This window comes from Quercus robur, chromosome 3, assembly GCF_932294415.1.
Source record: "Quercus robur chromosome 3, dhQueRobu3.1, whole genome shotgun sequence".
Taxonomy (NCBI): Eukaryota; Viridiplantae; Streptophyta; class Magnoliopsida; order Fagales; family Fagaceae; genus Quercus; species Quercus robur.
In genome coordinates this window covers 30,765,896-30,782,942 of record NC_065536.1, presented here as the reverse complement: position 1 = coordinate 30,782,942, position 17,047 = coordinate 30,765,896, and the positions used below count along the sequence as shown (strand labels likewise).

Here is a 17,047-nt window from a genome sequence, read left to right as displayed (position 1 = left end):
GGAAAAAGGGCCTGAATCTGTCCGCTGAGCGGGAGATGAAGCGGTTTAAAGCAGCTATCATGCCGGTAAGCTTCTGGACCTCTTTGGGATTCCGAGGAGGCTGCATGCTATGAATGGCTCTTATTTGGTCAGGGTTAACCTCGATTCCTCGGTGAGTTACCATATAGCCCAAGAATTTCCCCGATCCCACCCCAAATGAGCATTTGGATGCGTTCAGTCGCAGCTTGTACCTTCTCAGGATTTGAAACACTTCGCCGAGGTCTCTGATGTGGTCGGCCACCAATTTACTCTTTACTACCATGTCGTCTATATACACTTCGATGGTTTTGCCCATCTGTTGCTCAAACATCCTAGTTATCATCCTTTGATAGGTCGACCCTGCATTCTTCAAGCCAAAGGGCATCACCTTGTAATGATAGTTGTCAACTGGGGTGACGAAAGCAGTTTTTTCTTGGTCTTCGACAACTAAGGATATCTGATGGTAGCCCTGGAAATCGTTCAAAAAACTCATTCGGGGATGCCCAATAGTCACATTTACCAGTCGGTTTATCCGCGGCATCGGGAAAGGATCCTTCGGGCAGGCCTTGTTTAAGTCCGTGAAGTCTACGCAGACCCGCCATTTCCCGCTCTTCTTCTTCACCACGACTGTGTTTGCCAACCATTCGGGGTAGAATACTTCCTTGATAGCCCCAACTCTCTTCAATTTTGCGACTTCCTCTCTCACAGCGTTCGCATGCTCCTTTGACGGGCGCCGGGGAGGCTGCTTCTTCGGCGTAATAGCCGGATTAACATTAAGGTGATGGCGTATGAGGTCTGAGTCAACCCCGGGGGCTTCGTAAGGATCCCAGGCGAACACGTCCTCATTCCGTCGAAGAAAGTTAATTAGCGCTGACTTTTCCTGTGCTGGTAATTCCGAGCCGATTTGGAAAAACTTCTCGGGGTCTGATCCGACGAGCACTTTCTCCAGCTCCTCACAGCTCACCTCCATGACTGGTCCTCCATTACCCGTAGTTAGGACCGGGGTCCTTGATTGCTATAAGCTATTCCAGGCTGAAGTGGAAGGTTCGCTGCTTGATCGTCGAGAAATTGCCGACACCATGCATTGTCTGGCCATTCCTTGGTCCCTTACTATCTCTTTGATTCGACCTTCTGACGGGTATTTCACTTTCTGGTGCAGGGTTGACGACACAGCCCCTAGTGCATGAAGCCATGGCCGGGCCACAATAGCTGTGTAGGGGGAGTATGCATCCACCACGATGAAGTCCACCTCTACTACTTCTGAGTCTGTTTGCACAGGCAACCTAATCATGCCTTTTGAGATGACGATTTTTCCTTCAAAGCTAAGCAGGGGTGAATCGTATGGCGACAGGTCTTCCTGCTTCAAGTTCAGCCCCTTATACAAATCTGGGTACATTATCTCCACGGCGCTACCTTGATCAACTAACACCCTCTTCACGTCATAGCCTCCTATTCTGAGCGTCATGACTAGGGCATCTTCATGGGGTTGAATAGTTCCTTCCTTATCCTCCTCCGTGAATCCGATTAATGGCGGGGCCCTCGCTCTGGCTCTCTTGGATCCTCTTTCGCCTGGCTCTGACGGGAACCTACCCACTGACATTACTCTGAACGGGTCGGAACCGGTTCTCCTAGGTGCGGAAAGAATGACATTTATCGTGCCTATGGGTGGCCTCAATGCGCCTTGTATGGTTTCGACATTCGACTGCTCAGGGCGGTGCAATAGATGCCTTAGCTTTCCTTCTCGGACAAGCCGATCCAAATAGTTTTTCAGGTTCCTGCACTCGTCAGTGGTGTGACCGGGCTTTTGATGGTACGCACAGTATAGATTCTGATTGCGTTTTGAGGGGTCTCCTGGCATCCTGTTCGGCCACTGAAAGAAGGGTTCGCACTTCACTTTCTCCAGGATCTCGTGCAATGGTTCTCGGAACACAGCGTGGACTACCTGAGCCCCAGTAGGTCCGGACTGTTCCATGTAATCTCTCCTCGGCTTGTTACTGCTGTTAAAGCGGTCTGACCTGAAGTCCCTCCTCTCCTGAGGGACAACCTTCGCCTTTCCCTTCCCAATCTGCTGGTCCTCCTCGACCCTTTTGTACTTGTCTATTCTGTCCATGAGTTGTCGCACGCTGGTGACTGGTTTCCCAGTGAGAGACTTTCTCAAGCCATGCTCTGTCGGCAGCCCCTTTTTGAATGTACTAATGGCAACGTCATCGTAGTTTCCTTCTATCTCGTTGTATGTTTCCCAATATTTGTCCGAGTAGGCCTTCAGCGTTTCTCCTTCTCGCATGGATAAGGATAAGAGGGAATCGAGGGGCCGAGGGACTCTAGTGCTGGTGATGAAACGGGAACCAAAAGCCTGCGTCAGCTGTTTAAAGGAATCTATGGAATTCGGCGGGAGGGCATCAAACCATCTCATTGCCAGGGGTCCCAAGCTGGATGGAAACACCTTACACATTAATGCCTCGTCCCTGGAGTGGACGGCCATCCTCTGGTTGAATTGGCTCACGTGTTCCACTGGGTCAGTTCGACCATTGTATATGGCAAACGTTGGCTGATTGAACCGCCGAGGAAGCATCGCCCTCTCTATTCTACGTGTGAATGGCGACTGGGAGATGCGATCCAGGGCCTTGCTCATGGCGTCATTGGCCAGGCCTTGGTAAGACGGGCTTTTGCGGCCGCGTTTGCGAGGCCGTTCTTCCTCATAGGAAAATGTCTCGCTCGGAGGGGTTTTCGACCTTCATCTGTATTCACCGTCCTCACCACTGCTAGTGTCCGAGACGGGTGAAGGACGTTTTCGCTGGGCTCGACGCAGCTTCTTCTTCAAATCGTCCATCTCTTGCTGTAGAGCCTTTCGCTCGTTGTGCTGGTGGGACGCGTGATCCTTCCATTTTGAGCGGCTTCTACTCGTGTGAGAGGTGTTCACATTGCCCTCTCGTTGATTATCTTGGTCCTTCGCTCATTCGAGATTTAGAAAGTTGTCATGTTGTTGAGATTCTGCACGTCCAGTTTGGCGCGAACCTGATCCTTCCATCCCTTACTGTTTCACTTGTCGAGACACAAGTTTTCCCCACAGACGGCGCCAATTGTAGGGGGGGTTTTTGGGGGCTCTGGCCCAATAGGCAAGCGATTCTTGCCCAAAAGTCCCTCAACAATGAATTTATAGAGAGTAGGTTACAGAACTAGGTCTTGACAGAGTGAACGTAGTTATAAGCAAGCCATGCAGCCATATGGACGTGGGGATATTCCTTTAAGCTTCCCGGGATAACAGTCCGTGGGGCTGTATCTTATGCTTTTTTCCTCCAACTCCTTTTTTCTCTACTTTTTCCGATCCCCTGGCCATGGGGATTTTCTTCTCTTATATAGCATCCCTCCTACGATAAGGACCCTACACTTGTTAATCATCTGGGCCTCCACTCGAGTGCCTGTCCCATAGGACACCCTCCTTCTTTTCTGTGAGTTGCACTGGCCAAGATAATTCTGTTCTCATGTCCTTTCCACATTAATGCGGCTGGAAAAGTAGCTTCTTTGCATTTAATGCGGCAGTTGTGGTTGCCCCCCCCCCCCGAACGTCCTGCATTCTTCCTTGATTTTGGATGACCTTTCACCATGTACAGGGTGTGAATCGGACTCCCATTTGGTGCGTCCGAGGAGGTACTCCTCCTCGAACGCCCCTAAGCAAGCCCGGCCCAACATGATTGGGCTGGGGGGTCCTCTGCCCGTGTTTTCGCTTCTTAATGTGGTTGGGCTTAGTACAAGTACTATGGCCCAACGTTGACTGGCGAATTTTACCCCCACAACTATAATTTCAGTTGTTTCAATGTTAATATTTTAAAAAGGTATAATAAAGAATTAGATTCTCCAAAGCAATGCCAAAGGCCTTGTAGCTGAATTGGCACGTCTAGGGGGGAAAGGGTTCGAGCTGCGGAGTTAGTAGCATGTTGTAATTAACTGACGTGGATATTAATGACTGTTTCAGTTGTTTCAATATTAATAATTTATTTATATAGGACTTTTGATATTTCAAATATACTGTCTTTTGTTTTTTAAAGGATAGTGGCAATTGAACACGTATGAAGAAGTGAATCAGTTAAATGAGGAGATGAAGAGCCAAGGGAGTGAGAGAAATTGGCGTTAATAAGTTCAACTTGTAAAATTGTGAAAGCATGAAAGACTATTCAGATTGGGCTTTATGGTGGAAGGCATTTCATTTAAGCTATAAAAGATGGGGCTAGAGAACAATTAGAAGATATATTTAATAGTACAAAAAATTATGGGAAAAAATTAGAAAGAAAAATGAAAATGACATGACCATTGATTCAACTTAACTGAAGTATAGCAACAATAAATACTAGACTTCAGTTTTTATATATATATATATAGATTTTTAATAAGAAAATATTATAATTTTATGATAAGTGTTAATAGTCATAATAATCTCATTAATAGAAGGAGAAATTTGAATGATAAATTTGAAAATTTAGGATTACATAATGCATTATGAAACAAGTTATAAGAATATGAACCACATAAAAAATGAGTAATAATAATTAAACACACCCAGAATAATATAATGATACATTTGTAAATATTAAGTGATAGAAAATGCATGGAGAAAATGTTGCAAAAATAGGGAGAGTGGGTGATACTTATATGCAATCGAGAAAGAGAAGTGGGGACTCAAAAGAGAAAATTATTGAGTGTTAGAATACCTCTTGGTTAAGTGAGTATATTTCTTCTAAATAAAGCTAAATCTAATGTATTATTTTCACCATATTATACATTATTTCACATTACAAATTATTTTATATACCCATACCATGCGTGGGTCCATGAATTGTATCAATTAACTTTTCAAACATGTGTTTTTTTGTATCCAAAGTAAATGAAACTTTTCTCTCCCTAGCTTTCTGTAGTCTTGGAAAGAAAAAGAAACCAACTTACGTTTTGTCACATAAGATTCAGACCTCTTAAATTTGAGTATCAGATTGTAGTAGGGGATTAGTGGCTTTTGTGTCTGGCTCTTGTCACAATGCATCCGTCCTTATCTCATAATTTTTTTTCATACCTTCGTTCCTTCTTTTCCTTTCCTTTCCTTATTACATAGGGTTTTTTTTTTTTTAAATCCAATATGGATGCTTCAATGGAGGAGTTATGGAAAAAGTTTCTCCTCTTTGAAGAAGAATAAAAAAGGGGTTCTGGCTGTTAGTGTTATATATATAGGTAAATACATAGATAGGTTGTAATAATGATGTTTGAGTTTGGAGAATATTGTTTCATAAAGTTGATAAAGTGAAAATTCAAGTTCTAGAATTTTTTAAATGAAATTCAAAATTCAATATGTTCGATCAATCGAAGCTTTTGCTCAATCGATTGAAGTGATGAGGAAAATAAACCTGGAGTCTCTACCTGATTCAATCGGGGTTTGATTCTTGTTCAATCGATCGAAAAGAGCCCTCAATCGATGCTTGATTCTTCTCGATTAATCAAGACTTGTAAAACTAAATTTTCTACTGAATTTTCTGAATGTTTGAAAAGGTTTCAAGCCTTGTGGATGGTTTTATGAAAGATTTTAACTCTCCATACGTGCCTTTTGATGGAATATAACCCTATGGGTATAAATAGGGGTATTATCCAGAATTGTTATCTATAGAACCCAACAACTTGGTTGTATCCTAGGGACAAATTTGTGATAGCCCTTTAGAAACAAAAGTGTGGGGACAAATGTTATCTAAGGATAACAATTTTGTGCCTCCAAGTTATCTAATTTTCTGTTTGTCTTTTGTGTTCACATTGTTCTTTCTTTATTACTTTGTGTATTATCCCCAACTCTTAGCTCTTAGGAAGTGGTTCTCTCTAAACAACAAGCCCAATTTAGTCTTCTATTCAAGCTACAAACCAACAAATATTTTAACAAGGAGGATTTTAAATCTACTCTTCAACAACTTTGGCGCTACTCACATGGTGTAACTATTAAAGAAGTTGGGAATAATTTATTTATGGATATCTTTGCCAAGGAGGAGAACATGACTGGAGTTCAAGACAGATGTCCTTGGTCTTTTGATAAAATACTTACTTTATTGAAGCATTTCAATGGTGATCTCAGCCCTGGTAATTTTACTTTCCTAATGTTCTCCTTTATGGATTCGGATTTTTATCATTCCTATTAAAAGTATGAATAGAGTTGTTGGTACTCGTATAGCTAATGAGATTGCTACTCCTGTTATGGTTGATGCCCCAAAGAATGTTCTAGCTTAGGGCCCTTTCTTCATACTTGGGTGGATATTGATGTCACAAAACCTTTGATGAGAGGAAAAATGATTCATATTGAAGATGTGGAAAAAGGGTGAGTCTTTTTTCAAATATGAGAGGCTTCCTCTCTTTTGCGACCATTGTGGTATTCTCGGTCATGAGGATCATGAATGTAAAAAAGATTAGAGAAGGCTGTCTCTTGTCGGATGATGACGATTTTCAATTTGGTGCATGGCTTCCTGCTATGGCTCCAAAGTTTAGTAAGAAGAAGAGTCTTTTAGCCAATTCAAGCCAAGAGAGGAAGACGATGATGAAATACATGTTTCTCCTCTGTTAGTCGAAAAATCCAATGAGATGGCAGTTAGGCGTCTACTGGATGGCCCCGGCAGAAATTTTGTTGAGAAGGAAAATTCAAAATCCCCTAATCCCTAACAGGTTTCTATTTTTTAGCGGGATGCTATCCCACCCAAATCCAAAATATTTGAAACCACCCTTATCCTTTCTCCAAATTCAAAATCCAAACCACTGGATAATCCTCTCATAAATATTTTTGATTCCCCCAATGATCCTTTAGTGATTCTATCAAATAAGCCTAACCCTTCTTTTGAAAAAATTTGTTTGAAATACAAAAGCTACAGCAACGGCAAAGGAAGATAAGTCACAGTGGTTTAGTCCTATGCAACAACTGATAGGCGACGTGGATAAGCAAAAGATTATGGAAGGAAATTTGAAAAATATTCTAGATATGGATAATCATAAGATAATTAAGGGAGATTTGAATTTGGATGTAAATACAGTCATACAAATAAGTAGAAGGTTGTTAAGGGGGATTTAAATTTTGATGTAGATATGGAAATAATTTCAAATACCTCAGATTTTTTTTTTCGAGTCAAACTAAATCCCTCTGGTCTTAGAAACGCCTCATACATAAATCTAGTCTTCTATTGCTGAAGCCTCCAATATTTTCTCTTCTCCAACTAAACATCCTTTTGAAGCTGTTGATAGTATTAATATTTTTTCACCTTTGGAAATTCCTCCTCATAAGAGACAAGAAATTGATGGAGATAAACTATTAGTATCTCATTAGTCATAGACCCATGCAATGCATGGAAATATATAATTATTTTGTAATATTATATAATCCATAATTTATTCTCTAAAATTTATTAAAGATAATTTTCTCCTAAAAAATTGAACTATTTCTAAAAGTATTTTCTAACTCTCTATTTTTACAAATATATATATATATATATATATATATTTATATATATATATATATATATTTATATTTATATATATCATTCTATTATTTTGGGCTTTTTTTAGATATGATATTTGTAACCCAATAATGGAGGGACATGCCAACACAACATTAGATTTCCTATTTTTCTACCTATGATGAAATTGTATCATATTTTAATTCTTCCAAATTTTCAGGTGCAACCTTTGTACCAGTTGCTAAATCCTTAATTCCTAAAAGTGATGTCTAGTTAGTTGCCAACAAAAAAGAGTAAGACCACAAAAAAAAGTAAAATGAAGTTTTGCAGGTTAGAATCATCACGTACAAAAACTTATTTGCAATAAGGCAAATAAATAAAATACATTTTAAACAAACCTTACTTCAGCAAAATATTCAAATTTATTAGTGTATACCAATTTCCATCAAAGACCAAATTGTCAAATAGTAATGTGCCATTGAACCCATGTCCACAACAAAAATTTATCAAGGTGTCCATATACAATCACCCACTTACATACATTCATTTTATCCATGTTCTGAATTCCCACAGAGAATCAAAATAGCGTGTATACGAATTGTAAGTAAGTGAATTACTTGTATTGCCATGACATGGTCAAAGTTGGTGGCAAACTTGCTAAACTTGGCCAATTGTTCTTGCTTTGGAGAAGATGACTATTAGCATTCCAAGTTATGAACTTTAAATGGCTGCGGTAAATTATCATATTGTATTAGTTGCTATGCCCCAAAAATAGCAGTTGTTTTTGCCTTCATTGGAACACATTAGCTATATCATATTGTGTTTAATAAGGAAAGAAATAGTAAAATCCAAAAGAAATAGTATTGTTAAGTTTTGTATAAAACTCACGTACATAGTATTCTAGATATTCAAGACGAGAAAATTCTAAAAAGAAAATCAAGTTGTTGAAAAAATAGCATAATTCAAAATTAAATCTAAAACTAAAAACCTGACTATTGTTCATATACACAATATTATAGATAGATATTCAAAATCAAGAACCAATTAGTTTTTCCATCCACACAACAATTAGCTTAAAGCTAGATATTAATGGAATTTAAAAATAATTCAATTTTTTTAAAATTTTCTCACTCCTAAAATACCAAACAATTTCTCATAAGTTAAACAATCCCCAAAGTTATTCGTCAACCAAACAGGCCAACTAAGCTCCCAAACACAAAAATTCTAGACACAACACAATAGTCTACTTAAGCTGACGTACTTTGAAGAATTAGAGTTTGCTTTTTTTTTTTAAAAGTAAGATAAAAAAAAATTAATTGTTACATCTCAAGTTTCATATAACAAAAAAATTTAAGATTCAAACTCTACTCTCTTTTCTCTTATATTTTCCCACAATTTCTAGGACACCAAACAGTCAAATTAAACAATAAACAACAAATTATTAGTGTAAGGAAATGAAAATCTAATATAGCTGATGTGTATTGTGTTAGGGTCATATTTTCTATGTAATTGGTTAATCATTTGACAAAACGTACTCTACTTATAATTGGGTAGATCTAAGTTGGGTTGATCTAAGTTGGGTTTAATGTATCAAGAGGTATGTTGCCAAAACATATCAAGTGGTATCTTTAAAGACATGAAGATTGATCCAAGAAACAAGTGAAGAAAAGCTAATTCATTAAGTCTCGACAGAAGCTCAACAGATACTACTATCAAGGTTAAATGAAGAAGCACAAAACAAGTTTAACGTAAGCGTGATCTATTGATAATTATGATTTTAGAATTCCAGATCTGAAATTCAACCCATATTGTCTTATTTGATAACGGTTTCTTTTCTGACAACCCTAGACATATATAAGGTAGATTTTAAAAGCCATCTTATATGGATATGGAGACCTTGAACTTATACTTCCTTTGTGTGAAGTTACTGTGTTTGTACGCCATAAGGTTTTGTAACCAAGTACTTCCTGATCTTCATTGTTGATGAAGTGAAAAACTTTGTAACCAACAACAACCATTCAAGTTGCTGGAGTTAGTCACGTATTAGGATCCATGCAAAGAAGTTGGTCATAGGTTGGAGATTTGTGCAACAAATGAAAGAAGGCTACTATAAGATCAAGTCCAATTGGGTATTGAAGTGAATGTTCAACTGTAGATTGCTATTTTGGGATAGACCAGGGTAGTGGTAACATTCCTAATACTTATAATCGCTTAATTTTTTATTAATGGATTCTTGGGAATTGTGACCCTAAATTCACCCAGTCGGATTTTTGCCTTACAAAAGATTTTCCCCATTTGTCAACAAATCACCGTGTTAATTTAATTTCCGTTGCATTTAGTTTATTTGGTGATTTGTTAGTACTTCCATGGTTTGCACGTAATTTGACCTAATTAATCAACTTGGATAATTGAATTAATTAACTGGGGTCAAACTATTTTAACCCAACATATTGAGCCATAAAAAGAAAATTATCAAGTACCACCCATGAAAAGCAACAAAAAAAATTTATTCCCCTTTCCTTCAAAAGGTTCTAAGAAAAGAATGGTTACCAATTGATTGGTATAATCTTCAATAGAATAAAAAGCTTCCAGTGATTGCGAGGCCTGATCGTTGACATTTGTCGATGAATTGACAAACGAAACTGAGATAAAAATGAAATTTAGTTCAACATATAAGACAACAAGAAAAAGAGAACAATAGCAATTTCTCTTTGATGAAAAGGAATGACACTTACTATAAAACAAAGACCAAAACGAAAACATCACATTGAAGTTAATTATCAAACATTATAGCAAACATATTGAGAGTAACATTCCTACAGTCTAGAGAAGGGCAACCATAAAGCAATTTATAAAAAAAATGATCAAATGCCCAACTCAAATCAACTTTGAAAAATCAAATATATATTTTAATAGTTTTGAGACCATGAAATCTCAATCTCATTCATCATGAAATCCCAAAATTGACCTACATTTTTTTTTCTAGTAATGAGATGGAAATAAATAATAAGAATAATACAAATAACAAAACTCATTTTGAGTTTATACCCTTTGGACCTGGGCGACTAATGTTCGCCTCTTATTTGCTTCAATTTTGTCTGCAAGCTCTAGAGTCACTCTCCGTCTCTTGCATTCAAGAAACTATATCATTGAAGGCCATATCAATCAATTTGTGGAGAGAGAACAATTGAAAAATTTATAGGGGAAAAAAAAGAAGTGAGGAGGTTGCAATCTATCGATAACTATTAGAATTCCATATAATAGCAATAGTTGAAGAGTTTGGGTTAATGGAGACACACACAATAGAGTTGGAGATAGAGTAACATATGAATTTAAGAAGAGACTCAATAAATGTCAATTGGTAAATCAAAAAATAAAAAAGAAAGAAAGAAAATAATGATGACATGGCGCTGATGTGGCTTAACTAGAGTGTATTTACAACAAATGTTATGTTTAAGTTTTTTTATATATATATTCCACCCATGGGGTTATTCTACAACCCCCTCTCCTAACATGGGAATTTCTCCACATCACATTGATGCCTAGTAAATCAAGAGGGTGTTGTTTGGCACTTTATTAGTTTTTATGGTCATCTAGAAACTTTGAAGAGAAGATTTGTTCTCTTGCAATAGCTTGGATTCTTGAAAACAATTATATATATATATAAATCTAATAGCTTCATGAACAAATATATAATAAGCTACAATTGATTAGTTAAAATTTTTTTTAGAGAGTTTCAACTTTTTTTTAATTACTATATATTTTATTTTTGTAGTTGAGCTCCCTTTTCAAAACCTTAGCGCCCCCCCCCCCCCCCCCTCTTCCCCAATCAGTTTAGCAAGTTTAGCCTAACTAGCAACTATCCAACCCAAAAACTTAATTAAAACATTCACAATGTTGATTGTATTTTAGCAACATGTTTTTATTGGTGTTGTAATTATAGTAAACTGGTATGAATAGCAATTGATTGTAGAGAGTTGTTAAAAATAAAATACAATATTTTATTAAGATTATCTCTCTTCCTTCAATAAAAAAACTCAAATAATCAGAAACTTTACCAGTTGAACCTCAAATTTCTTATTAATAAAAAGTATTTATTAATAATTGATAATTGGATCATTCAAACCCATCCAACAGGTTTCCCATTTTAGGCCGACAACATTTTTTTTTTTTTTTTTACTAAATTGATCTTGCTAAACATGTATGCCCATAACATGTTCTTATTTTAGGCCCAAAACACGTTTTCTAGTTTTAGGCCCACAATATGTTTTTTTTATAGGTGTTGTAATTGTATTTGTAAAGTTGCAAGTCATTCCTTGATGCCGAGAGCCCCCAAAGACTTTGGTTTTGTGAAGATTGCCAGCTCAGGAGGTGGATTTTTTTCTTAGTGGTGGTGTCGCCCCGAAGGAATATTTTTTTGATTCTGTCCATCTCCCTGCAGACTTTAAGGGGAAGCATGGAGCATTGCATGACGTGGGTAGGAATGGCAATGGAGATGGTGTTTATGAGGGTAATACGACTAGCTAGGGAAAGGAAGCTCGCCTTCCAGTTTGAGAGTTTTGCACGGAGCTTGTCAATGAGGAAGGCAAAGGCTCTGTTATTTCTTTTATCTATGAGAATCGGGACGCCCAGGTATTTTTCGAAGTCATTGCAAGAATTAATGTTCAACTCTCTCTCCACGACATTTATAATATTTGGCGATGTGTGCGGAGAGAAATATATCTTAGACTTTGAGAAGTTTATTTTTTGGTCGAAAAGGGAGCAGAAGGTTGAGGATGGTTTTTATGGTGCTACAGTTTTTTTTTTTTGCTTGCTTTGGCAAAAAGGATGAGGTTGTAGGTGAAGAAAAGGTGCGTGAAAGTTGGGCCACCTCTTGAAGTTTTTATCCCAACCCAATTCTTGAGGTCAACCTCTTGTTGGATAAGGTGTGCCAGGTACTCCATGCAAAGAATGAAGATGTACGGCAAGAGCGAGTCTCCCTGCCTTATTCCTCTTGAAGGGGGGAAGAGATGAAGTCTCTCGCCGTTCACCAAAACCCAGAGATTTGAGATGGTGATACAGGCCATTATCAAGTTTATCCGGGGGAGGGGAGGGGGAATTGTAGAAGTAGAGCATGTGCTTAATGAACACCAATCCATTCTATGAAAAGCCTTTTCCAGATCAATTTTGATAGCCATGAGACCTTTTATACTCTTGGAGGTTGCCATGGAATGAATGACTTCCTGAGCGAGGATTGTATTGTCGCTTGTTTTCCTACCGAGGACGAAGCTCGCTTGCAGGGGGTGGATGAGGTCATCAAGTTGAGGCCTTAACCTTTGAATGAGGATTTTTGTGACAATTTTGTAAAGAGGGTTACAAAGGCTGATCAGTCGGAATTGGTGGACAGTTTTTGGTTTATCGACTCTAGGCACGAGGCAGATAAGCGTTAAGTTCCAATCCTCGAGAATTTTTCTTGTTATAAAAACCTCTTTGATGCAATTGATGAAGGAGGGCCCCACCATGTCCCAATGCCTTTGGAAGAAAATCGGGTTGAAACCGTTAGGGCCTGGCACTTTGGTGGGCTTGAACAAGAACAAGGCGTCTTTGACTTCACCATCGGTGACATCTCCCGAGATTGAATCTAGGATGTGAGAGGTGATAGGGTGAAGGTTTCACGGGTTAGGGATAAAGATGGGAGTATATAAAGATTTCGAAGTGTAGAGGGTGGTAAAGTGAGCGAGGATCGCAGATTTGATCTCAATGGGGTTGTAAGTCCAATTGCCCACTGAATCCCTTAGACACCAGATTTTATTACGGTGGCGGCGGTAGATGGTTGAAAGGTGGAAAAGGCTGGTATTTTTATCGCCAAGTAAGGTCCAGTCAGTTCTCGATTTTAAAGCCCAAAATTCCTCTTCTAAGTGGAAGGTTTGGTGGTATTCATTAAGGAACTTTTTTTCCAAGATAGAAAGAGAGTGGTTAGAACCATTACACAAAGCTTTTTGAATACCATTTAGACGGGCAAGCGGTCTTCTTTTTTTGTGGAAGATGTTGCCAAGGTCCACTCAACGTATGCGAGAGTGTCCTCATAGTCAGTGAGGTCTAGGACCGTGACAGAAATTGGTCTCTCAACAAGCTCTCCTTCGTCATTCCTATAATCATCTTCAACACCATTCATGCCACTCCCAAGCCCTTCCAATCTAACCTTGTTCACCTCTCGACCTAGAACCTATTGCCGAATGGCCAGTTCAACTCCAACAAAGCTTATGCCTTATCCAAGAACTCCCTGATCGCCCCGTTGGCCCTAACTTGGAAATGGATTTGGAAAATCTCCACCATCCCTAGAATCCAAACTTTGCCAAGGGAAAATTCCCACCAAAGTTCTACTCAACACGAGACAGATTGTTCAGGATGCTACCTGCCCACTTTGCCACTTCAAAGCCGAATCAGCTCTCTACATCCTAAGAGACTGCCCTCTCGTTTCACCCATCTGGGCCCACTTCACTGATCACACCTTACCCAACGATTTCAACTGCAGCAACACATTCGGTTGGTTTAAAAAGATGGCCTCCCATAAACACCCCACAACCCTCTCTAACATCCCCTGGTGTGTCGTCTTCCTTGTAGCTGTGTGGTCCATTTGGTTGATGAGAAATAAACTGGTCATGGAAGGAAATTGTTTTGAAAGCAATAGCATCCTTAAATAGATTGCCTCCACCTCCACTGACCTATTTTTCACCCTCTCTACCAACTGGCGCAACTCTCCTAGAACCTCTCATCTCCTTGGCTGGAAACTTGCACCTACAGGCTTCTTCAAACTGAACACAGATGGTTTGGCTCGAGGAAACCCGGGCGGTGCTAGTGCAGCTAGCATTATTAGAGATGCTAGTGGCTCCTAGATTGGTAGCTACTCGAGAAAGATTGGTCATACGCACTCCACGGTAGCAGAATTATGGGGCCTCTAGGATTGCCTCATGCTTGCAAAAAACCAAAACATCAAAAAACTCACTGTCGAAGTGGATGCCCTGGCAGTAGCGAATCTCCTTTCCTCTGAAAATATTGAGCGTAACTCTACCCATCCTTATAGTGCTATTATTATTAATTGCAGGTCCCTCCTTCGTCATTTTGAGGAAGCCCGAGTCAAGCACGTATACCGTGAGGCAAACCATTGTGCGGATCTTTTGGCAAAAGATCATTTTAACGCCCCCATGGGCCTTTTTGTTCACCCCCATCCCCCCTCTTGTATTTTGTAGCAACTTTTAGTTGATTATTGGGGAGTAGTTTATCTTAGACTTTGTAATCTGCTTTACACTGTGTTTGGTTGGGGGGATAATAGGGTGGATGGAAAATAAAGGGAGGAAAATAGGGTGGAAAATAGTGTTTTATACTGTTTGGCAAAAGAAGGAAAATGCTGAGGATGAAAAACCCAGGAGATAATTTTCTCTCCAGGGCCCACAATTTACATCCTCCCAAATCGGGAGGAAAATTGTGGAGAGAAAAGTGCTCTCACTATGGAATTACACAAATGCCCTCTCCCACCTACCCTTTTCACAAACACAACGACTGTTCTGGAATCAAGTAAAAAAAAAAAAAATAATAGAGAGCGAAAGTTGGAGGAAAAAAAAAAAAAAGAGATGAGAGCACTAGCTGGAATGTTCTTGAATAAGGGAGAAAAAGAAAGAAAAAAAGGGGGAGATAAAGAGATAAGGACAAACGTGTATGGAGGAAGGAAAAAAAACAAAGAGCAAGAGCTGGAGAAAAAAAAAAAAAAATGAGAGCACTTCTTGAATGAGGGAGAAAAAGAAAGAAAAGAAAGGGTGATAAAGAGATAAGGATAAATGATACAGTTTTCAGAAAAGGGAGGGTTTGAGGAAAGAAAAAGAAAGAGAGAAAGAGTGAGAGAGGGTACCATGAGAGAGAGATTGTTTTCCAAAATTTTTTTTTTGGAAAACAACCTATAGAAAACAAGCCTTATTTTTATTAAGATTTTTCATTGAATAAAGGTAGTTTTTCGTTAACTAGTTTTTTTTGTGCTACCAAACACTGGAAAATGTGAAAAACTATCTTTACAGAAAATTTTTCAACGAAACAAACAGAGCGTTAATGAGTACAAATAAATTTATTTCTTACCTATTATGTAACAAGTGTATAATAATCAATTTATATAAACTATATTTTCTATCCTTCTATTTTTCTTTTCAACCAAACAAAAGAGTTTTTCACATTTTTACTTTTTCATCCCTCTAACCAAACACACACGAGGAAAAACTAAATATTTTTCATCTTTCCATAATTTTTCATCTTCCCACTTTTCTATCTTCTAATCAAACGGACCCTTAATTTTTAATAAAATTTCCAGTTTACCCAAAAAAAAAAAAAAAAAAAAAAAATTGCAAGTCATCTAGATCTAGGTAAAGCAGACAATTTCCTGATAATTTCCTTCAGGGTCCAATTTACGAAGTTCAAACGTTGAAAATGAGTCAGAATGTAACAGCTAAACTCCATAAATAAATGGTTCCTACTTTCACAAGCTTTAAAAAGTATTTTTATTGACTAAAATAGTTTTTCGTTGATTAGTTTTTTTTGTGTTATCAAACATTAAAAAATGTAAAAAATTATGTTTATAGAAAATTTTCTAACGAAACAAACAGAGCGTTAATAAGTATAAATAAATCTATTTTTTACCTATTATGTAACAAGTGTATAATAGTCAATTTATATAAACTATATTTTCTATCCTACTAGTTTTCTTTTAAATTAAACAAAAGAGTTTTTCACTTTTCCATTTTTTCATTCCTCTAACCAAATACACACGAGGAAAAACTAAATATTTTTCATCTTTCCATAATTTTTCATCTTCTTACTTTTTCTACTCTTCTAATCAAATAGACCCTTAATTTTTAATAAAATTTCCGGTTTACCAAAAAAAAAAAAAAAAAGTTGCAAGTCATCTAGATCTAGGTAAAGCAGACAATTTCCTCGTAATTTCCTTCAGGGTCCAATCTACGAAGTTCAAACGTTGAAAATGAGTCAGAATGTAACAGCTAAACTCCACAAATAAATTGTTCCTACTTTCACACGCTTTAAAAAGTGCTTTCAGAATTGACCGGTTGGTCTCTATCAGATCTTGGCCTCACTAATAAATTATGAAAAATATTAATGAGTATCTTTAAGGCACTCGTTAAAAATCTAATTAAAAAAAAATTTTATATGACAATTTTTTTCATTTTTTATAAAACTTTCTTCAATTAAATTTTTAATCAATACTTTAAAGACACTCATTAACATAACCCATTAATTATAATCGTTCATTTCCTTGACTCTCTTGCCATTCCCATTCTCTCTCAAATCAATTTCAAAAATCCAGTTCCAGTACAATTTCTCATTCACTTGCCTTTGTTCTTTGTCTAATCTAAGTGATTACCCCTCTTCCTTTCAGATCTACTCTACCATCTATATATCCAAATTATGATGGCTTTCATGACCAACATAGGAGCCTTAGTTTTTAATAAAATTACGGTTTACCCAAAAAAAAAAAGTTGCAAGTCGTCTAGATGTAGGTAAAGCAGACAATTTCCTCGTAATTTCCT

At 37.7% G+C, this 17,047-nt stretch overlaps 2 protein-coding genes across 2 annotated transcripts in view; one reads left to right on the top strand and one right to left on the bottom strand.

Annotated features, from left to right (window-relative positions):
* Positions 1-1,033: 1,033 nt before the first annotated feature.
* On the bottom strand, positions 1,034-1,990 carry LOC126719511 (uncharacterized). Its single transcript, XM_050422054.1, has 2 exons — positions 1,457-1,990; positions 1,034-1,168 (listed from the first exon to the last, which is right to left on the bottom strand). The coding sequence occupies exons 1-2, from the start codon at positions 1,988-1,990 to the stop codon at positions 1,034-1,036; spliced, it is 669 nt and encodes a 222-aa protein (XP_050278011.1).
* A 14,760-nt stretch (positions 1,991-16,750) lies between these two features.
* LOC126717760 (TMV resistance protein N-like) overlaps positions 16,751-17,047 on the top strand; it is a 48,801-nt gene continuing 48,504 nt past the window's right edge. The window contains exon 1 of the mRNA XM_050419628.1: positions 16,751-16,851. The gene's annotated coding sequence lies outside the window, so the exon portion shown is untranslated. The remainder of the gene's footprint in view (positions 16,852-17,047) is intronic.